The 23,966-nt window shown below is 45.9% G+C and overlaps 2 protein-coding genes and 1 non-coding gene across 6 annotated transcripts in view; 1 reads left to right on the top strand and 2 right to left on the bottom strand.

Annotated features, from left to right (window-relative positions):
• Positions 1–1,138, bottom strand: part of LOC132383845 (uncharacterized) — a 405,546-nt gene extending 404,408 nt beyond the window's left edge. For 2 of the 4 annotated variants that reach the window (XR_009508775.1, XR_009508774.1), the window contains exon 1: positions 985–1,121. Coding sequence is in view for 1 of the 4 variants with exons in the window: in XM_059955047.1 (XP_059811030.1) it covers positions 985–1,107 (123 nt within the window). In the remaining 3 variants the exon portion in view is untranslated. Of the gene's footprint in view, positions 1–984 lie in introns of all 4 variants that reach the window. The other 2 variants (XR_009508773.1, XM_059955047.1) reach the window with 2 other exon arrangements.
• The window catches only part of LOC132383851 (uncharacterized), a 112,441-nt gene that overhangs the window by 43,849 nt on the left and 44,626 nt on the right, over positions 1–23,966 (top strand). The gene's annotated exons all lie outside the window — the stretch shown is intronic.
• Positions 2,336–2,407, bottom strand: trnad-guc (transfer RNA aspartic acid (anticodon GUC)). Its single transcript has one exon. It is a non-coding gene; the product is annotated as a tRNA-Asp (tRNA).

The raw sequence follows: 23,966 nt of genomic DNA, 5'->3' as shown, positions 1-23,966 counted from the left end.
GGGGTGGTGCATGCAGGTATTTAAGGACCATCTGGATGAGCATTTGAATCACCAAGGGTAGAAGACAGACCCAGGGCTGAGTTAGTGGAGACAGATTCTCGATGTTCAGTATAGACATGCAGAAACCACTAACTGTGAAAGTGCAGTGGGAACCTGGAACACAGACTTCAGGATGGACTTACCTAAAACACTCAGAACCCAGGACGAGGGACAATACTTTTGTTACTGAACAAAAGTATTAATGGTCACACAGTAAACCAAAACCCTCAAAAGGTGACCAAAATGCTCCCATTCCCTGTGCACCAGTAACAGTGCTTTATATGGGAAATTGGTGAAGTCCTCTGGTTAATATTAGGAGAGATGGCTGACAGCTTCATCACAGTGGGAGGGTACAGGTATCTTCTCAGAGGATAAGGGGTTCACTGGAACAGGCTCATAGCTGAGAATGAAGGTAACAAACCCACTGCAGTGGATGACTGCTGTCGTCAGGGTTGTACAGGATAGAAACAAACCCTCTGGCCCATCACATTTATGCTCCTCATCACGCACAGCTATACGAATCCCATTTTCCTGCATTAATTTCATATCCCTCCAAGCCTTGCTCACTGAAGTACCTGTGCATCTGTCTCTAATACTGTTACACAGTTCCCTGTATGTGGCATCACAGGTAGACAGGGTTGTGTGTTCTACCTGCCTTATCAGCCAAAGAACTGCCTCTCATTGGAATTATACAAAACTGTTTAAAGACAGATTTAAAGGGGATCTGAAGGGTACTTAGTTCACACAGAGAACAGCTGGAATCTTGAATTAACTCCCAAAATAGAGTCAGTGATTTATACAGAACTGAAACCGTCCCTTCGGTAAAACTCATCCACGCCGACCAAGTTGTCGACCTGAACTCGTCCCATCCGCCTGCATTAGGCCCGTGTCCCTCTCAACCTTTCCTATCCATGTAACTGTGCAAATATGGTTTAAATATTGTACCTGAGGCAGAGAGCCGGTGCGGTGAGGCGCTGACAGACACTCACTGTTCCGTGGGCAGGAAGAGGAGAGGCCGATTCCCACAGTGGAGCCGAAACCCCAACAAATAGAGACCGACTCCAACATCTCAGACTTTTCGCCCCGCCCCCGCCCTGGACTGTTTCCAGGGAAACAACGTCGTTGAATATGTGACGTCAGCTCGTTGTGTTCGGTGAAGATTGAATCACGTGACTGGGTGGGGCAAAAGGAGCTGTCAATCAGTGCAGCCACGAGAAAACATGCGAGAATTGTAAATAGAATCGGTATGGGATGTGGGGGCGGGGGGGGGTTGGATTTCCAGGAACGGCGGCTTAAACAGGAACGGCAATAGACGACGACAAGCAACCAAACAATGCGGCGCGGCCATTACTTGATTAGCCTCATTCCTTGCAAGGATGTTTGTGTCACTCCAGTGTACAGTGGGCAAGGGGGTTTATACTCCAGCTGATGTTGAAACTTGTTTAAATTTCTTACTGGGAGCACTGTGTGGAGTGATGACCCAAAGAACAGCTGCCCCCTATCTTTCAGAGGTCCTCCTCTTCAGATAGATGATGACAGGGTCACTGTGGAGAGCCGAATTTTCTATGCAATTTAACAGCAGCCACAATCCATGTATTATTCCTTTGCAAGACAAAAGGGATGCGGAGAGCGTGGAAGTTACAGCAAGTCAAGTGAATATAGAATGTGGCAAGGAAAGTTTACAGAGAATGTCAAACAACCCAGACAAGAATGGTCTTTGAGAGCTTAGTGTCCCTGTGCACAGCAGGGGACTGGAGCCATTTTGAGCACCAAAACAAGATGAGGATGCACACGATGAGTTCCGATCTGACAGCTAATGTTGGTTACAAGCAAGAGAAATGTGCAGATGCTTGAAATCAGAGCAACATCCACAAAATGCTAAAGGAACTTAGCAGACCAGGAAACATCAATGGAAAAGAGTAGACAGTGGACGTTTCGGACCGGCACCGTCGAACAGGACTGATATTGGTCAGTTAACTTACTCCTCGGTGGGACTTTGCAGGAGTTAATAGCTGACAACAAAACCCCGGTTTAATGTGCTCGGAGTGATGGAATCTATCACTGAGTTTAACAACGAACGGTGATGAGATATAGGTTCTCAGGGGACATATGAGGAAAGAGAGTGAACGCCCCTTTCTTCTTGGAAGCCTCTACCGTCCCGGGCTCACAGCAGCCCGAGTTATTCCACCTTCCCAATGCCCAATGAATTGATCGCGTAAACACAAGTTCTCTGTCGGCTTTGATTTGTCGTTTTAAGACAATATTCTTCTTGAAGAATGTTGCAAAACTCTTGCTTCTCCCCGTCGGGGAATTGAACCCCGGTCTCCCGCGTGACAGGCGGGGATACTAACCACTATACTAACGAGGAACTGCAAGTGAAAACTCTTGGCATGCGTATTCAAGAGTACACGAGGATAAATAGATTTGTCTTGATGTTTATTGATTGCAATACTGGAGCCTTTCACTCGTGTCCTTCCCACAACACTGTCCCAGTTTTCTCGCTATCTCGCTATTATAGCTATTTCTCCAGCGATATGGTCATTTTTTTGTGTTCAAGGATTAGTGAAACGTACCGTTCTCATTCGAGCCCAACTCCGTGTTGTTGGAAAGATCATTTTTAATCACAGTATATATATCAGATTTTGTTATGGTTCAGGAGGGGAAAGATTTGTAGCTCATCGAATCCACTTCAAACAAACAATTCACTGAAAACTGGCTGTTGTGTATCTCCGGGCTGTCGGTGAAATGCGACCTCAACTGGATATATCAGGAACTGCAGCAGACTGAGTCACCAGAGTTTGAAACCAGTCCCAGCCACGGTCATACACTATTGGAGACGGTTCAGGACCCGAGTCCCCCGCAGAATAATAGAACGATGGTGATATAATGCTGAACATAGCTGTCTTCCAGGTACTTGACGCAGGTTCGATTTCCGACGATCGTAGTTAGTAGAATTTTGATCTTCCTCCATCGAAACGATCAGATGAAAACCGCTCACAGAATCCGATCCGTGCAGACTTCCAGCGTCCGGGTGCTCTAACCCTGCCAACTGGCGTACGAACCCCCGAAATTATTTAAATAGATGAGTGAGTGTAAAATTACTATTCACCCTAGGCTGGCCGGTGGATCACGGATGGATTTGCTGTCCCTCACATTTTCCCCGGTGAATCGATCAGTACAGCTCCCTGTTCTCACTCTAATCCAGATTCCCACAACAAACCAGGACACATCAAAACATGTCGGATGATGTGTTCACACTGAGTGTGTCAGTCTACTCACCACCCACTCTGTGTAATTATACCCTGTGGCATCTCTCTCCTCATTCCCCGGCCCCATCATTACGACATGATAGATAGGTATCTTATGGATAGGGGAATCAGGGTATACGGGGACAAGGCAGGAACCAGGTATTGATCGTAGATGATCAGCCATGATCTCAAAATGGCGGTGCAGGCTCGAAGGGCCGAATAGTCAACTTCTGCACCTATTGTCTATTGGCATCTGCAGATTTACTCGTGTTTTCAAAACATTTTATTATGATTTACAAGTATAATATAGAATCAGAGTATCATGCAACCCTGACACAGGCCTTTCGGCCCACAGTGTCCGTGTTGACAATTAACTACCGATCACAACAGAAAAGAGCTCGCTTACCAGCTATTGCCTCCAGTGTCTTGAGGATTCCAGGTGCTCGTCCGGACAATTCTCTAATATTGTGAGTGTACCTGCCTCCACCAGCCACTCAGCATGGGTTCCAGATTCCAAACACCATCCGCATGAAGTTCTTCATCCGATAAAAGAGAGTTGAGGGTAGATACAGGACCAATACAAAATGACGCTGGAGATATATTAACGTGAGATGCAGAGATGGCAGAGGAACTGAATGAGTATTTTGCATCACTCTTCACAGTGGAAGTCAGCTGCAGTATACCGGCCATTCTAGAGTGCCAGGGAAGTGAAGTATGTGTAGTGGAAATTACGACCGAGAAGGTGCTCGGTATGCTTAGTGGTCTGATGGTGGATGAATCTCCTCGACCTGATGGAATGCGACCCCGGTTTCTGGAGGAAGTACCTGGAGAGATTGTGGAGGTATTAACAATGATCTTTCAAGACTTGATAAATTCTGCCATTGTCCTGGATGACTGGAAAATTGCAAATGTTACTCTCCTATTTAAGAAGGGCACGAGGCAGCAGGATGGAAGCTAGAGACCAATTTGCCTGACATCAGTGGTTGGAAAGTTGTTGGAGTCGATAGTTAGGGATGATATTCCGGAGTAGCTGGAGAAACATGACAAGTTAGGCCAAATCCAGCATGGCTTCCTGAAAGGAAAGTACTGCCTGGCTAACTTACTGCAATTATTTGATGAAATTACAAGCAGGGTAACAACGGGGATACAGTGGATGTGGTGCCCTTGGATTTTCAGAAGGCATTTGACCAGGTGCTGCACAGGAGACTGTTCAGACAGATCAGAGCCCTGAAATAACAGGCAGGTAACTAGCATGGGTGAAGCATTGCTTGATCGGCAGAAAGCAGAGAGTGGAATAAATGCATACAATTCTAGCTGGCTGCCCGTAACTATTGGCGTTCCACAGGGGTCGGTGTTGGAACAATTGCTTCTTATGATCTATGTCCATGACTTGGGCTATGGGATTAATCAATTAATGGCTAAATCTGCCGATAATACAAAGATAGGTGAAGGAGTGGGTGGTGTTGAGAATACAGAGACCCTGCAGAGAGACTTAGATAGTTTAAAGGAATGGGCAAAGAAGTGGCAAATGAAATAACATATTGGAAAGGGTATGGTCATGCACTTTGGTGGAAGAAATAGACGGACAGAATACTATTTAGCTGGTGAGATAATTCAAAGATGCAGAGATGCACAGGGAATTTAGGAGCCCTTGTTCAGGATACCCTGCCGCCACCATCGTCCCCGTGCCGAAGAAGTCTTCAGTGTCTTGCCTAAATAACAACGTCCCGTTGCACTCACATCCATGATCATGAAGTGTTGCGAGAGGCTCGTCATGAGGCATATCAAGACCCTGCGAGCCCCATCACTGGACCCACTGCAGTTTGCTTACCGTCCGAACCTCTCAACAGACGATGACATTGCCAATCACCCTCCACCTGGCCCTAACCCACCTGGACTAAAAAGACACATATGCTCAGATGCTGTTCATAGACTTCAGTATTGAACACAATCATCCCTCAGAAACTGGAAAGCTGAGCCTACTGGGCCTGAACACCTCCCTCTGCAACTGGATCCTAGACTTCCTGGCTAGGAGACGTCAGGAAGTCCGGATCGGGAGCAGCATCTCCAACACCATTACACTGAGCACGGGGGCCCCCCAGGGCTGTGTGCTCAGTCCACTGCTGTTCACTGTGCTGACCCACGACTGTGCAGCAACGCACAGCTCGAACCATATCATCAAGTTCGCCGATGACACGACCGTGGTAGGTCTCATCAGCAACAATGACGAGTCAGCTTACAGAGAGGAGGTGCAGAGGATAATGGACTGGTGTAGAGCAAACAACCTGTCTCTGAATGTGCACAAAAGAAAAGAAAAGGTTGTTGACTTCAGGAGGGCACTGAGCGACCACTGCCCGCTGAACATTGATGGTTCCTCTGTAGAGATCGTTAAGAGCACCATATTTCTTGGTGTTCACCTGGCGGAGAATCTCACCTGGTCCCTCAACACCAGCTCCATAGCAAAGAAAGCCCAACAGCATTTCTACTTTCTGCGAAGGCTGAGGAAAGTCCATTGCCCACACCCCGTCCTCATCACATTCTACAGGGGTTGTATTGAGAGCATCCTGAGCAGCTGCATCCCCGCCTGGTTCGGAAATTGCACCATCTCGGATCTCAAGACCCTGCAGCGGATAGTGAGGTCAGGTGAGAAGATCATCGGGGTTTCTCTTCCCGTCATCGCGGACATTTACACTACACGCTTCACCCACAAAGGAAACAGGATTATGAAGGACCCTTCGCACCCCTCATACAAAAACTTCTCCCTCCTGCCGTCTAGGAAAAGGCACCGAAGCATTCGGGCTCTCACGGCCAGACTATGTAACAGTTCCTTCCCCCAAGCTATCAGACTCCTCAATACTAAGAGCCTGGACTGACACCTTTCTGCTCTATTGTCCTGTTTATTATTTCTTGTTATGCCTGCACTCTTTTGTGCACTTTATGCAGTCCTGGGTAGGTCTTTAGTCTAGTGTAGTTGTTGTTTATTTTTCTCTGTGTTGCTTTTACATAGCTGAGTCTAGTTTTTGTACTGTGTCCTGTAACGCCATGGTCCTGAAAAACGCTGTAAGTACGGAGCTGTGTGCTCCCAGCTTCCATAATCTGAGAAAAAGCCAGAGAGTAAACAATAAATAATGAGGAATGGGAACTCTGAGAGCACATCCAAAGTTCAAAGTAATATCATTATCAAGGTAGGTATATATCACAATATTGCACTCTGGGGTTTATTTACTTGCTGGCCTACACAGTGGATCTGAGAAATACAACAACATCAATGAACGAAAAACTACACACAAGCAGAATGGCAAACAACCAATGTGAAAATAAGTAAATTAGTAATAAATAGATAGATAGCAGTAAAAAAAGAAATAACCCTTAGATATGAGCCTGCATGTTTGAGGACTGCGCCTGTAAGCCACGGCATTGTCATGCGCCGGGATGGTCGTTGGGAGCCTGTTGAGAGATGAGCTCGGTGGGCTGGGATGTCTGGACTATGAACATACACATTCCGAGTCGTTGTATTTTACTGATATTCTGCATGTGCTTGATGACTTGTATGTGCTGGGACTGGGCATCAAGCCTCGGTGTGGCGGGGGTGGGTGGGGGTGGCTGTGGTGGTTGTCGGGAATATTTTATTCCTTGAATCTGTTTTTGGTCCGTTGATAATGTGTTTTAGCACCTGGATGCACTCGGATAGCACCGGCTCCTCATGGCCACATTATGGAGAGGACAGGATTATACCAGGATGTGTGTGGAGAAGGTTTACCGGGTTAAGTCCTGGGCGCTCAGGATGAGGCTGTTCGTTACAGATATCTCCTTCTCTCAGCTTCTGCGTCTCCGCTGCATCTGCTCTCAGAATCAGGTTTTCATTCTAGAACAAAGGAGATGCCCTCAAAGGGGCGTCTCTCCCTCCACCATCAACTCAACTCTCAACTGCATCTCTTCCGTTTCCAGCATTTCTGCTCGAACACCATCTTCCCGCGACGTCTCCAGTGACATGGTTTCGCTTGTCCACACCTACCACCACACCAGCCTCCGTGGCCGGCACATAAGTATCTGTAGCTTCCGCCATCCCCAGTTGGATCCCATCACGAAGCACATCTTTCCCTTCTCTGCAATATGTCACCCCCACCCACTTCCTGATTCCACACGGACCGCTCCCTATGCGACTCCCTTGTCCATTTGCCCGACCCCACAGATCTCTGTCCTGGTACTTAAACCAACAAATGGAGCAAGTGCTGAACCTGCCCCTACACCTCTTCGCTCACTGGTTTTCAAAGTCCATGTGAGGCGGCATTTCACCTGCGAGTCTGGTTGGGGTCATATACTGTGTCTGGTGCTCCCGGTGTGGTCTCTTGTATATTGGTGAATAAGACGAAGATTGGGAGACCATTTCACCGAGCACCTACGCTCCCTCTTACCAGAAGAAGCCGGATCTATCCGTGGCCACCCATTGTATTTCCACTTCCCATTCCAATTCTGATATGTCGATCCATGGCCTCCTACTGTCACGATGAGTCCACACTCAGGATGGAGGAACAACACCTGGGCAGCCTCCAACTTGATGGCATGCACATTGATTTCTCGAACTTTCATTAACGCCCCCTACCCCACCCGCGCTCTCCTTCACCAGTCCCCTTCCCTTTTTCCGTCACTCTATTTCTTTGCCTGTCCATCGCCTCCCTCTGGTGCTCCTCACCTTTTTCTTTCATCCAAGGCCTTCTATCCCTACAACTCAACCTCCCCTTCTCCAACCCCGTATCTCACCCTGTTCCCTCCCCCACCATTTAAATCCACTGCTCATCTTTGTTTCTCTCCAGCTGCCGAGCGGTTTCGGCCCGAAACGTGGAATGAACTTTTTCCGCATCGATGCTGCCTGGACTGTTGATTTCCTCAAACCGTGCGTGTGTGTGCGTGTGTGTGTGTGTGTGTGTGTGTGTGTGTGTGTGTGTGTGTGTGTGTGTGTGTGTGTGTGTGTGTGTGTGTGTGTGTGCGTGTGCGTGTGCGTGTGCGTGTGCGTGTGTGTGTGTGTGTGTGTGTTTATTGCTTGGAACTCCAGCATCTGCAGATTCTCTCTTGTTTCTGTGATGCATGAAAACGGCTTCGCGCTTGGTGACGGAATCTGGGCCCAGAACAAAGCGTTAGCCAACTTGGTCTCGGCCCGGTGCCCGGGTCGTAATGTGAGGTATCATACACCGTTTAGACTATATAAACGACGGCCAGATCGGGGGGGTGAGCTGACTTCCCTCGCTCTCCGCGATCTTTACTCCTCTCTCCATGGTGCAGTTCTGTCATTGAATCAATTTAAACGCCGGCCCAGACAGATTGAAAAGACTTCTTGTTGGTCGCGACGAGAGCCGGTTTCTCTTTATCTCCGCGATGGTCATCTCTATGGCGCTGAGCCTGAGAAGACTGCCCCCGGCTGCTGTGCACCGTGCCCGCTAATATGATGAACTGATAAGGGAGACTTTCGGCTGAATCCAAATTGTTGTTCGCTTCAATTGTTTACATGATTTGTATTTTTTTCTCTTTTGCGTCGACTGTTGGTCTTTTATTCAGTTAATTACTTTTCCCCTGCTAATTCAATCTTCAATCTTGAAATAACTTGTTACAGAACATCATCTGCTCGGAATTCGACGGGCCATGTAGTCGACTCACACTAATTCACGGGTAGTTTGCTGTGAGTGTTAGAGTGTTGACCGTTTAAGCTGTTTGGAAGTAGGTACAGAGGAGATGTCAGGAGTAGGTATTTTTGTGCGCAACGAGTAGTGAGTGCATGGAAAGGGCTGCCGGCGACTCTGGTGGACGTGGATACAATAGGGTTTTTTAAGAAAGTAGGTACATGAGGCTTAGAAATATAGAAGGCTATGGTTATCCCCAGGTAATTTCTAAAGTAAGTACATGTTCGGCACAGCATTGTGGGCTGAAGGGCCGGTATTGTGGTGTAGGTTTTCTATGTTTCAATATTTCTATGTTCGTTTACGGAACTCATAATTAGTCGAAGGTCACGCTTTATTGTCTCTGCACAAACAACAGCCTAACGATGCTGACTCCGGGCCAACAACTTGGAAAGTGAATTCTACTGTTCCCTCTGTGCCAATACTCACTCAGACAACTTGTCCAGTTTATGGCACCGGAGTAGGGGGATCTTCGTGGGCCAAACATTTGATCATTTCCTCTCCGGCCCCTGGCGTGTGGGTTCTTCTTCGCGATGGGGATTCTCCGGAGTTGTCACTGAGAGCACAATCGAAGTGTCCACATGTATCCCTGTTCCTTACCAACTAAACATTGCATTCCAGTGTCATTGGCTTGCTGTAGGTCATTTGGTTGACCGTTTATACCATTTTATTAGCTCTGCTCCAGGCCAGCATCCATTTATTACCCTCCTCCCAGCAACTGATAGTCTACAATTTATGGTTCTTCGTTCTCTTCAGTAACCAGCTCGAATCACTCCAGGCAGCCACTGATCTCCACAAACCCGCATCTTCTGATATATCAAACGTCACCTCACAGATCTCCCGTCCACTAAATTTCCTGAAACATCATTGTGTCTACTTTAAAATACAGAAAACACAGCAACTCCATCTCACAAAACGGAGAATGTAAAACAGTTTCACAAAATGTCAGCCTCCATCTCCAATCACATGGCTGGAACAAAGACAATTGATATGTCTGCTTCCACTGTCCCTGATCCGTCGAGTTCTGCGTTTTCTTTCATATTTTACATCCACCCTGACCAACAGACTAATGCTCCCTTTTCCAGGACGAGGCTGAGATCGTACCCAAGTGCAGGACACAGGCGCGGAGGTAGAGTCATGAGGCGTTAACACAGTCGCGAAAGGGGAACCGGTTTCCAGGAGAGTCTTTACACGGAGACAACTTTCACCAGGATTTATCCAGGAAATGATGCGGAGCTTAGAAATGAGAGTCCTCAGGAATTTATGATCAGTCCAAACAATGCATGGGTGCCCCCCCACCCCCCTGCAGCCAGTGCCTCCAATGTTAGCTTGATTGCCAGTAGTTCCCGATTGCCCACGTTGGAATTCCGCTCGGCGGGGGACTGTCGGCGAGAAAAGAAGGCACAAGGGTACAGCTTCTCGTCAGGACTTGATCGTTGAGACAGGTCTGACCCTACCCCGGAGACGGAGGCGTCGACCTCATCAATGAACTGACGGGAGGGACCAGCATGGGAGCGGTTGTGAACCGCCTCCTCAGGTGAGTGAATGACGAATCAGCCTCGGAATCCCAACAAAAAGGTGTTGTAGGCGAGGAAAGTCGGGTAAGGGGCGCCGCCACCCGAGTGTAATCCCTGATAAGTCGGCGATAAATGTTTGCAAACCCCCCAAAAAACGCTGAATGTGCTTGGGGGTTGTGGGCCTGGGCCATTCTTCCACCGCTCGGATCTTCTCGAGGTCTGCCCTCAGCTGCCCACTCTCAATGATGTAGCCCAGGAAGCTGACCGAATGGACGTGGAACTCACATTTCTCAGCCTTCACAAATAACTTGTTCTCCCACAGTCTCTGTAGGGCTGGACGGTCATGGTGAGTGTAGTTCTAGGGGCTGCTAGACAATATTCAGATATCATCTAGGTAGCCGAACCCGAAAGGATTAATAAAGTCCCTCTGTGTATGATTCATTAGGGCTTGAAAAACGGTGGGGGCATTGGTGAGGTGAAACGGCATGAAGAAGTATTCAGAGTGGCCCAAATGTGTATTAAAAACCGTCTTCCACTCGACTCCGTCCCTCATCCTGACTAGATGGCAGGCGCTTCGAATCTCTAACTCCGAGAAGATGGTGGCTCTGTGAAATGGTTCAAATGCAGAGTTAATGAGGGGTAGTGGGTACTTCTTTTTAACTGTTATATTGTTTAGTCGGTCATCAATACGAGGACAAAGCGACCCATCCTTCTTCATTACAAAGAAGAAACCGTCGCCTACCGTGGAGGATGAATGTCGAATGATGCGCGCCGCGAAGGACTCACTAATATATTTCTCCATGGCTTCTCTCTCCGGGCGGGATAAGTAATAAAGACGACTGGTGGGCAACGAGGCTCCGGGGAGAAGGTCGATAGCGCAATCATACGCGAGGTGCGGGTCATGGAAAGAACCCGTTGTTTGCTGAATACCTGTCCCAGGTCATGGTATTCTGCGGGGATTCTGGACAAGGCGAGGGCTTCCAAGACAGGAGAGGTGGTGGGAACCTCCATAATGGGTAGAGCCGACCGTAGACAGGTAGCGTGGCTAAACGGGCTCCCGCTGGACCAGTCGATGTAGGAGTTATGGTGGTTCAGCCAGGGACATCCTAGAACTATAGTGGCTTGAGGTGAATGGGTGAGATTAAATCTACCCAAATCAAGAAGAGAGTGGAATCTTCCGTCGCCAGAGCTGCGCAGTATTTCTGACATGACTATTTTTAAAGATAGACTCAATGATATCAATTTAGGGGATCGAGTCAACAAAGCTCACTTTGCAATATAACTCTCAGGCCGTTCACACCGACTGAGCATTATAACAGCTGTCCGGCGGTGCTTGCGCAGCACCAAGCTGAATCAGAATCAGACCTCCTCTCGATGTACACCATCTTTGATCTGTCCGAGGTGTACGGACGTGGGGGTTGCTCAAAGACCAAAGAGCTTTGTAATATAAGGCCTGCCATTTCCCTAGGTTCCCAGCGTAGGATTCCGGCCCGGGTATGTACAGTTCTCCAGGGGACTGTGTTGCCGACCAAAGAGACGTGAACATCCCAGGCTGTGCGGTTTGGTCAGTCGGGGTTGTTGGAAGGGACGGAGTAAGGGAAGTGGATGCCCGCTCAACCTGCTCACTGACCTTCCTCACTTTCGTGGACAACACACGAAGTATTTCCGTGACCTCTCTGAGCAGTTGGTCGTGGGTTCCCAGTAGGTAGCCCTGGCTGGCGTGGACCTGTTGCACGACGTCCGTGTCCGCTGGGTTCACTCTTGGCCAGTTCTATCTGTTGCAAGGACGAGGCTGAGGGCGACCCCAAGTGCAGGACACAGGCGCGAAGGCAGAGACGTGAGGAGTTAGCACCGTCGCTAACGAGGAACCGGTATCCGGGAGAGTCTTAACACGGAGACAAGGTTTACGACGATATATCCAGGAAATGATGCGGAGCTTAGAACCGACAGTCCAGAGGAATCAGGAAACGAGGTTTACTCACACCAGAATCAACCAACGAACCGGCAAACCAGAGCTGTGACACTCGAGTTTTCTCCTATGTTCGCTAAAGGGAACCCGGTGTGCTGTAATTGGCGGAACTGGGAATGATTGGAAATCAGACGACGGGATTAAAGCACAATTAAGAAGGTAATATCAAGATGGAGAATTGCCAATCGGGACACTGACAGTCTCTTTTTCTTCTGTGTGCTTCCAACTTCGTCAGTTTTGGTTTTTATTCTCATTTCCATGCAGCATTTTCCTCGATTTTCAACACAACGCAATCGGCTCCGATCTAGCACCTGCTCTCCCATCCTCAACACCACCACCACCGTTTGTGGCCGGAGCGATCTGCACCGGATTTCGTCTCACTGCTTTCTAATGCGTCTATGTTTAAAGCCCGACTCTGCCTGTTCGATTCCACAACAAACTGAGCTGTGGTGATGCTCCTTTACCCTGATCGTTGTTGCACTGTGCTTTCGCATAATTCCTCCCGTAACAGTTCCTACCGTTATCGTTCCGTGAATCCTGCCTGCCGGAACACTGCTATGGTCGGACATGGATCATTTCGTTTCACAACCTCATTCAATAACATCAGTACTGGCAAGCTCTAAAGGCACAGTATCAACTTGTGGTTTTGTTTTACCTTTCGTTCCGCGCTTTCTATCTCACTGCTGAATATTTCCGGGGTTTCATTGTCTCGTTTGACAATGAAACTCCCAGTATCGGGTAGGGTATGAGGCAGTGGACTCGGGCTGACCGTCTGAGAATCTCTCAGAAAAATACTGCTGCGCCGTGATATTGAAAATGGCGGACAGCAGGCAGCGAGGTCAACTGTTGAATGGTGAGAATCAAACTTGATCCAAACGGTTTTCTTCGGCATACCGAAGTCGCGCTGGATGCTGCGTCCATTGGCTGCGGGAAACTACCCCAGTGTACGTGGTTGACAGGAGTAAAGAGGTGGTAGGAGACAGGGGACTCACCGTGGTCAGGACCAAATCACAAACAAAAGAGAGTCTCCAGATACTGGAAATAAAAATAATACACACAATGCTGGAGGAACTCAGCAGACCAGGCAGCATCCATGGAAACGAGGAAGCGGTCGACATTTCGGCCGATAACCTTCACCAGGACAGTAAAACATAGATTAGAAGTAAGGCTTAAATGGGGAAATGGAGGAAGATGTACACGGTGAGAGGTGAAACCTGGAGGGTAGGGGTTGTTTGAAGTAAATAACTGGAAAGACTATTGGTAAAAAGATGCTGAAAAAGGAGGAATTTGATTGAATAGCACAGAAGGCCATTGAAGAAAGTGTTGGGGGAAGAGTACCAGTGGAAGCCGATTGGCAGTTAGGGAGATTGGATCTACACTTCAGGCGACTTAATGCAAACACACAGTTAATCCATTCTTCAGCTCTTTTCACAGCATTCTCTGCGTTCGTCCATTGATGCACGTGTTGCTTCATATACACATTACTGACAACATATACGCGAACAGCTGCAGGATATATGTCAGGACATTCAAATATCTGTCTGCGTAGAACAATTGACCACAAGCCAGATCATAGAATATACTCAACAGGTCATCCCGAGTAACAGGGGAATTAACTGATACAGCGAACAACAAAATTCGGGCTCACCACCTCTTCGTCCTTCTGATTTCCACTTTTGCTTCGACGTCCCCATTTCGACTTTCTTTGCCGCGAAGTTCTATCTGACTGCAAACCTATTGAACAGCAGAAATACAGAGGCGGAGACAGTGAAGATACTGTCTGGTCACTCGTGTTCTTTACACGCTGATAAAGGAATTCATCGTCCCTGGGAAAACAGCCCCGCTGTACGTTGTCAAGTTTGACGACAGGTTCCAGGGCAAAGTAAAACGGACCGTTCATCGCGGAGCTCACGGCAGTCCCGGTCACTATAACCACAGTGTCTGTTCTCTTGGTGTAGTATCGATCCCGCAGCCTTTGACAAAAAAATGCGATATGGAGGTCGAAATTGAAATCCGCTGTTTGCTGAACGGAAAAATCAATAATTGCAATCATTGGGCCACATTTCAGAAGACAAATCGGATAATGAGCAAGAGTTTGAATAATTGTAGATGTAATTAGTCTGCTACACAATAGCAAAGAAGACAAATCCCATGAGATCAGTTTTTACCTTTTTTCACCAGGTAACATTGATCCATTTCAGACCACGCGTTCCCCGAGACAGGATCACAATCGCTGTTAAATCAACCGGAAAGACATGGAAACAATTTCGTCCGCGCCAAAACTGATCCGTTTGACTTGATAACTCCGCTGGACCTCAGAGAATCGTCCCATCCCCCGGATTTTATGTTAAAATGACTGCCCTGGAATCTTTGTGCCAGGATACTGTTCGTCCGGAATCTGCACTCTGCAAGACAGAGTCCCGCCGGGAGAACAGTTGAATCTAAAACCCTTCAGCAGTTTACTGAGGGGTATTCGAAGTCTATAACGTACAAGCGAGCTGGTGATTGCTCGTGTCATCGGCATTTGACCCGCCATTGGAGCTGAAAATGGTGAAGAGAGCAGTCATAATGGTCACGGAGACATTTCCTTTGAGCATAAAGAGTTCGGGAACTAGAACCACAGCTTTAAAATTGAAACTTGTAAACATATGTCAGCGGAGAATGCCGGACGGTTTACACTCTATTGACGATATTGAAGCGACATTAAAACAGATATAAAACAAGAGTTCTGATTTGCTGACGTGTAATATGAAATGCATGCGTATCGAAAGTCAACTGGAAATTTCACCGAAAGATCTGACATGCCTTGATGGTAAAGTTCATAGTTCTTCGCAGGATTCAGACTTCGACCTAGAACGCTACTCTATATAGCGATGCAACACACCCAAAATGCTGGAGAAACTCAACAGGCTAGGCAGCATCTATGGAAAAAAAAGAACGGTCGACGTTTCGGGCCTCCCGAAGAGTCTCCTTGTGACCCTTTGGTTTTATTTGCTGATTTATTACGCTTATGCGCTTTGCTACCTCGGTGGCATTTATCACCGATCTCAAACTGATCCACGGGAATGTAGTGGTTAGCTTCTTTTTACCTCGATGGATGGAAAGACTTCGAACGAAGAACAATGGAGAACGAATGATATACTTCCATCTCAGTACGGAATGACACTGGCACGGGGACCGTCCGTTGCTGAAGATTCCGTGTACATACTGACATTGTCCTTGTAGTAGAGCTGGCGCATTGGGCGAGCATTACACATGGTAAATCCTGCAGATCCTCTAACCCTGTGATAAGGTAAATGCACATTTGATGATGCGTCAATGATGGGCTTCATTTTCTCGATGATGCTATGATTGCAATGAATGCCTGACGATTTAGTTTTCAGATTAACCGTTGAACATTTCATCTCCACTCGTCCCTGTTCCTGTTGATGATGAATCCAAATGGTGTAAACTGTGAAATCACTGAACAAATCTCTGACCTCAATGTCCGCCTCATACAACAAGCCCATTTGTAGCTCAGTTTTCCAAAGTGATATTACAAAAATAATCCCTTGTAATCCCTTGTCAGTGGAATACGAGGAGAATCTGTATTTACCGACAAGTACCTTTATTGCCTGAACAGTAGAACACATGAACTTACACAACCAGTAACTGTGTGCACATCAACGAAGTTTTTCTGTTCATTCATGAACATTCAAAGCACAGAAAAGTGATACCAGTTAAAGAGCAGCTTCTGCTGCTGACTGGATGTTTCTTTTAGTCCTGATTCGAATCTCTACGTGTCCGTGGTGCACGTCCCATCCGCGATAATTGATCGTTTCCATTGTTACCGCCTCCAGTATTATAAAAGGTTCTGCTGATATGTCCAATTCGCATAATCCTTTCGAATTTCATTGGCTGTCGGTCATGTGTCTAAATGTTAACACCTTTTCATCGGCTCTGTCCCAGACCAACATTTATTAACTGTCTTCTTCCCAAGAAGTGACAATCGGCAACTTATGGCTCTTTGTTCTCAAATGTGCAACCGCCCTGAATTACGTGGAACAGATGCGGTGAACAATAGTCAAAATCCTGGATATTGTATTCTATCAAAGAAACGTTTTTTTTTTGGAAATGATCTCGAAGGATTACCTGAATTATCATAATGTTTTCTTTAAAGCGCTGATCAAGCCAAACGACCGACAGCCTGTTCCTTTTGCACAACTGCAGCCTTCAGCTGACTAAGGTGAGACACATCGTATATAAAATTGATATTACCGCAGCATACGATAGTATCCTCACCCACTCATGTAATGAACATTTGATCCGCATCTACAAAAGTCAATCCACTAGTCTGAGACCCTCAACATTTCATTTGCTTTATCAGCATGCCTTAATAACATTCGTATGCTTAGCCTATTGATGGATTGTCTCCTTTGCCTTCTCCACAAATCGTGTCCAGTCAATAGACAGAACTGTTGCAACTCAGTAAGACCAGAGCCTCACAAATATCGATGCGTATCAGTTCATGGGACTGCAAGGTTCTCCTTCATTATCAGATTTATGGATGGCTGAGATGAAGTTCGCCCTCCATCAGCGAATCCTATATTCACGCTCCCAATTTCAACATTATAACTTTCCAAAGAACACTCTTTCCATCCCTTCTTATAACTCGTGGCTGCCTCATTATTATTTGAGATTAGGCCAATCGGTGTAGTTGGCAGCAAATTTAATTAGCACGCTGGGCTGTGGGTGGCGATACACCCATGAGTATATAGAAAGTAAAGGAGGCAGCTTAGTACACAGCCCTGAGGGGCATCTATGTTGAGAGTCAGAGGGACAGAGGTGAGGGAGCCCACTCTTACAACCTAGCGGCCACCTGACAGGAAGTCCAGGATCCAGCTACACAAGTTCAAATACATCCGTGGCTGAGGTCTCTGAGCTTCTTGTCGAGCCTAGAGGGAATTATGGCACGGAAGGTTCAACTGTAGTATTCAACAAGAGCTGTAGTTTTCTCACACAGGCATCACACATGGTGGAAAGTTGAATCTGAATCGGGTCTCCGTGTCGTTATTTCGCTGCGTTGATGTCTTTGCTCAGATCAAAGCTGCTTTTCCTGAGCTCTTGTTGATTACCGGCAATGTAAGCTCCATCTCACGCGGTAAAGAGAGGGTGGGGTGGCCCTGTTGGTGAGGAATGATATTCAGTCCTTAGCAAGAGGTGACTTGGGAACAGGGGAATTAGAGTCTATGTGGATTGAGCTGAGGAACAGTAAGGGTAAAAAGACCCTAATGGGTGTTGTGTACAGGCCCCCAAACAGTAGCGTGGATATTGGATACAAGTTGATTAGGGAGTTAACATTGGCATGTGCTAAAGGTAATGCAGTCGTTATGGGAGATTTCAACATGCAGGTGGACTGGGAGAATCAGGTAGGTGCTGGACCCCAGGATAGGGAGTTTGTGGAGTGCCTAAGGGAAGTATTTTTGGAACAGCTTGTGCTTGAGCCAACCAGGAACGAGGCTATTTTGGACTTGGTGATGTGTAATGAATAGGAATTGATCAGTGATCTTGAAGTAAATGAGCCATTAGGAAGTAGTGATCATAACATGATAAGTTTTTATATACAATTTGAGAGGGATAAGGGCAGATCAGAGGTGTCAGTGTTGCAATTAAATAAAGGAGACTACGGAGCCATGAGGGAAGAGCTGGCCAAAGTTAAATGGGCGGATGCCCTGGTAGGAAAGACAATGGATCAGCAATGGCAGATATTCTTGGGGATAATACAAAAGATGCAAAAGCAGTTCATTCCAATGAGAAGGAAGGATTCAAAGAGAGGGAAGGGACCAGAGTTGTTGACAAAGGAAGTCAGAGATTGTATAGCATTAAAGAAAAAGAAGTATGACAGAGCTAAGATGAGTGGGAATACAGATGATTGGGAAAGTTTTAAGGAACAGCAGATCTTAACTAAAAAAGCAATACGGAGAGAAAAAAAAAACAGGTATGAGCTCAGTATAGCCAGGAATATAAAAGGGGATAGCAAAAACTTTTTTTAGTTATGTGAAGAGAAAGAAGATAGTTAAGAACAATGTTGGCCCCTTGAAGAATGAATTGGGAGAAATTGTTATGGGAAACAGGGAAATGGCAACAGAATTTAATGCGTACTTTAGATCTGTCTTCACCAGGGAGGACACAAGCAATCTCCCAGATGTATGGATGGGCCAGGGTCATAAGATATCAGAGGAATTGAGACAGATTGACATTAGGAAAGAAACTGTGATGAGTAGACTGGTAGGACTGAAGGCTAATAAATCCCTGGGTCCAGATGGTCTGCATCCGAGGGTTCTAAATAAGGTGGCTCAGGAAATTGCGGATGCATTGGTAATCATTTTCCAATGTTCCTTCTATTCCTGAAGATTGGAGAGTGGCTAATGTTGTCCCACTTTTCAAGAAGGGAGGGAAGGAGAAAACGGAGAACTATCGCCCTGTTAGCCTAACGTCAGTCGTGGGGAAGATGCTTGAGTCCATTATTAAGGACGAAATATTGGCACATCTTGATGGCAGAAATAGGATTAGGCCGAGCCAGCATGGATTTACCAAGGGCAAATCATGCTTGACTAATCTGTTGGAGTTTTTTGAGGGTGTAACAAGGATGTAAGAAGAGGGTAAGCCAGTGGATGTTGTATACCTAGATTTTCAGAAGGCATTCGATAAGGTGCCACATAGGAGATTGGTGAGTAAAATCAGAGCTCATGGCATTGGGGGCAGGGTTTCAACATGGATAAAAAACTAGTTGGCAGATAGAAAGCAAAGGGTAGCAGTGAATGGGTGTTTCTCGGACTGGCTGGAGGTGACTAGTGGGGTACCACAGGGCTCTGTATTGGGACCACAGCTCTTTACGATTTATGTCAATGATTTAGATGAGGGCATTGAAAACTATATCAGCAAGTTTGCTGACGATACTAAACTGGGTGGCAGTGTGACATGCGAAGAGGACGTTAGGAGAATACAGGGAGACTTGGATAGGCTGGGTGAGTGGGCAGATACTTGGCAGATGTCATTCAAAGTGAATAAATGTGAAGTTATCCACTTTGGAAGCAGGAACAAGAGGGCAGAGTATTGTCTGAACGGTGTAGAGTTAGGTATGGGAGAAATGCAAGGAGACCTAGGAGTCCTAGTTCACCAGTCAACAAAGGTGAATGAGCAAGTGCAACAGGCAGTGAAGAGAGCAAATGGAATGTTGGCCTTTGTTACAAGGGGAATTGAAAACAAGAGCAAGGATGTCCTTTTCCATTTGTACAGGGCCCTGGTGAGACCACACCTGGAATATTGTGTACAGTTTTGGTCTCCAGGTTTAAGGAAGGACATTCTGGCAATTGAGGAAGTGCAGCGTAGATTCACTAGGTTGATTCCTGGGATGGCAGGGCTGCCTTACGCAGAGAGATTGGAGAGATTGGGCTTGTACACGCTGGAATTGAGGAGATTGAGAGGGGATCTGATTGAAACGTTTAAGATAATTAAAGGATTTGATAGGATTGAGGCAGGAAATATGTTCCAGATGTTGGGAGAGTCCAGTACCAGAGGGCATGGATTGCGAATAAGAGGTCAGTTATTTCAAACAGAGTAGAGGAAGAGCTTCTTCTCCCAGAGAGTTGTGGAGGTGTGGAATGTACTGCCTCGGAAGACGGTGGAGTCCAATTCTCTGGATGCTTTCAAGAAGGAGCTCGATAGATATCTGATGGATAGGGGAATCAAGGGATCTGGGGACAAGGCAGGGACTGGGTATTGATAGTGAATGATCAGCCATGATCTCAGAATGGCGGTGCAGACTCGAGGGGCTGAATGGTCTACTTCTGCACCTATTGTCTATTGTCTATTGTAAATGCTTCTTGCACGGAAATGTTGATCAAAAGTTTCTGATTTGGGAAGAGCCTGACTGATTTCTGGGGAACAACATCCTCGATGCGCTTCCGGACCCCTTCCGTGAACTCGGAGATGTCCTCATCAGGAAACACATTGCAGTTGACGTCATCGGAGCAGTCCTGCCGCATGGAGGCCAATTAGTCGGACCAACAGTGGGCCCTTCTAACTATGGCCGTCTCGTGTTTCAGCTTCTGCCTGCACTTTGGCACCAGGAAATAGAGGAGTGATCTGATTATCCAAACGGGGTGGGTGTTGGGCGAAGGATCTCTTTGTAAGCGTTGCGGAAGGGTGAGTAGCAGTGTTCGAGTAGCCTATCTCCGTGTTCTCACCTGCTTCCTGTGTACTATATGAACGTATGGCTGATACGGATAGGAAACAGAATGGTCCCTAAAGATCATTTGCTGTCATATCCTGACACCCATGCGGTTCTCCAGCATAATAAGGATTATTTGCACGGCAGGTAGAAACTTTGATATCCTTCCCAGCTACATGTAAACCTGTAGTGCCAAGACTAACTGATCAGATCGAGACATTTTAATCCAAACATCCGACTATAACTCGAGAATTACTGAAATGTTGTTTCGACCAATCCAATGTTAGGTTGAACTTCCAGGCCCCTCATCACAACCATAGTTATTCGGCTTGTAAGCCCATGACATAGGCACAGAATTAGGTCACCGATCGAATTCGCTTCGTCATTTCATCATGGCTCATCTGGGATCCCATTCAACCCCAAATCCCTTGATGCCCCGACCAATTTGGAAACTCATATTTTCCGTTTTCGATAGAACCACGGACTTGGCCAGTCACAGATTCACCGTGCGGTGGTTAAACATAATTCTCCTTAACCTTGTTCTAAACGCTCGCCCCTCACTTCTAAGTCTATGCCCCCAGTCAAAATAACCCCACTAGAGGAAACATTTTCTCCATATCCACCTTATCCAGTCCTTTCAAGATTCGATAGGGCTCAATGAGAGTCACCACATTCTTCTAAATTCCAGTGGGTACAGGCCCAGAGTTGCCAAACACACCTGATATGTTAACCCCTGAATTCATACCAAGGAACCTCCTCTGGGCACTCTTCAATGATGTTTGAATTTTATTTCCATTTAGAGATTCGGCTGCACTATTACTCCTTTTACCAAAGTACAATATCATACATTTCCGAATACTGTTTTCCATCTGCCACGTTTTTTCCAATTCTTCCAATCGCAGTGCTTCCTCTGCAGGACCCACTCCTCCACTTATCTTCGTAGCATCCGCAAACTTCGCCACAAACCAATTAACTCCACTTTTAAATCATTCACAAACAACGTGAAAAGTAGCCGCCCCAATCCTCACCCCTGAGGAAAGCCACTATTCATTGGCAGCCAACCAGAAACCGTCCCCTTCATTCCCACACGCTGCCTCCTACCTGACAGCCAGTATATTTCCTGTAACACCAAAGGGTTTTATCTTGTTAAACAGCCTTATGTGTGTCACCTTATCAAATGTCATCTGAATATTGAAGTAAATGACAACCAGCGCTTCACCTTTGTCCACCCTGCTTCGTACTTCCTCTGAGAATTCTAATAGATTTTTCAGGCAAGAGTTTCCTGCACAGAAGCCTTGCTGATTTTGATTTACTTTATCATTAGTCTCCAGGTATCCTGAAACCTAGTCCTGAATGATGGACTCGAACACTTCCCCAATCATCGATCTATAACTAGCCAACTGGCCCATAATCCCCCTTTTCCTGTGCTGGCGTTGTAGTCTGCCACAAACAATTTCAGAATGAAATATTATAATCAGCAAGGAGGTGGATGCGTTTGGGAAAAAGGGAACGGGATCCTCTACAAGAAACCGTAAAAGTAGAGATCCTGTCTGACTTGAATATTTCAAGTATTTCAGTATTCCAATATTTCATTATCGATTATCTCGCTGGGACACAAGGACTGGCCGTGCAGTGTTTCATAGTGATAGAACAAGGCGTGGGAATTCCCACAAAATGTGTTTATCAGGCACAGATTCTAGAATAAAATAACGTGTGATTGTTGCTTAGAAAGAAAGAGAAAAGACTGGCCTGGCTGTGATTTATGGAGATTTAATGAAGGCATGAGTTTTCCCAAACACAAACACAGTGCGAGTATAAGTTATTGCCATTTTATGTCGCTTTCTATTCACAATTATCAATGTAATCTGGCTTAAATACCCAAGTGTCTTAAATCCAGTAGGGCGAATATCGCAACTAACATCATCTGTGGATAGATCAACACTTCTAGTCGTTGTTTCCTTCAGACTTGATGAAAAATGTTGTGGATTCTGAACCTTTTAAATTCTTGAAAAGGTAAGGAAAAAAAAAAACGGCGGGTAATACATGAAAATAAAACACTTGCAAGAAATTTCACACAACGCGAATGGTGAGATCAGAGATGCGTTGCACTGTTAGTGGGAAAAATCGCGTTTCCTTGGGCTAAACAGTTCTATTTTCTGCTAGTAGATATAGATACTTAATCTTCCCATATGTTACAGCTAGTTTCATGAATCAGTCAGTCTACAGTAATCTCAGATGACCCACATATCAGCGTGGGCGTGGTGATGTCCTTGGAGATATACGTTTAACTAATCTAATCGTTTAGGAAGTAATTCCTCATCCAAATTGACTAGTACTGTGGAACCAAATCTAAATAAAAACAAACAGGTGTGAACGTTCCCCACGCAGAAAAGAAGATAATCGATTTTAACAGACAAACTAAATATACCATTTTTTTATTAATTTGAGTATCTTAATGGGTTCTGCCTACTGTTACAAATGATAATTATTTGTGGATAGTGCCCACTGTAAAAATATGAAGACATTTGAAACCTGCAAATTTAGCGTCAGGCAAGGAATATACAATATTGTTTTTAAAGGGTGAATAAACAATTGTTTTTTTTTATTGTTCCTGGGACCGACTTTCATTGCACGAATCATATGAATTATTTACCTGAGAATTTTGTGCAATAGACTGCCACTGATGTGACTAACGAGGTGCAATGATTAATTATCAGATGCACTTTCATCTCCTGTATAAGAACTTACAAAACAATCAACAGTAGATTTCGGTAGTTGGACCATTTTGTACAGATCACTTCATCGCACGGAAAATGGGATATGCAGCAATTTACTACATAGCCAGTATCGACTATCCTGTACTGGCAGCGATTGGTATCCCTGGTAAGAAACAGGAGCTGGCTGTTGTTCTTCATACTGTATCTGTTGCACGGCATAATGACGATATAAAATCTGTTACAGCTGGTGCCTCACGTGATCAGTGTTTTTAGCCTGTTCAGGACTAAACATACGTTGTTTATTTTTCTATCATTTCTAACATCCAACTTTAGCAATTAATGAGTGTTAATATTGAAACTGTTCCAGTGTTTACTTCACTCGAATTTCCAAAGCAGTAACAGCATGATGTGCTCCAAATCTGATTCGGTATCAACATAAAAACTCAAAACTTAACATAAACAAAAAGGAAATCGATTCCATCGGTGCACCTTTATCATCCAGCTCACTGGTTTTAGGCGACTCACGGTCGTTCTTTTCTATTTTAAAGCAAAAAAAAGAAACTTATTTTTCCAGTTGTCCAAATGTCCTTTA

This window comes from Hypanus sabinus, chromosome 31, assembly GCF_030144855.1.
Source record: "Hypanus sabinus isolate sHypSab1 chromosome 31, sHypSab1.hap1, whole genome shotgun sequence".
Taxonomy (NCBI): Eukaryota; Metazoa; Chordata; class Chondrichthyes; order Myliobatiformes; family Dasyatidae; genus Hypanus; species Hypanus sabinus.
Note: the sequence above shows the minus strand (reverse complement) of the source record. Positions and strands in the feature narration are given on the sequence as shown.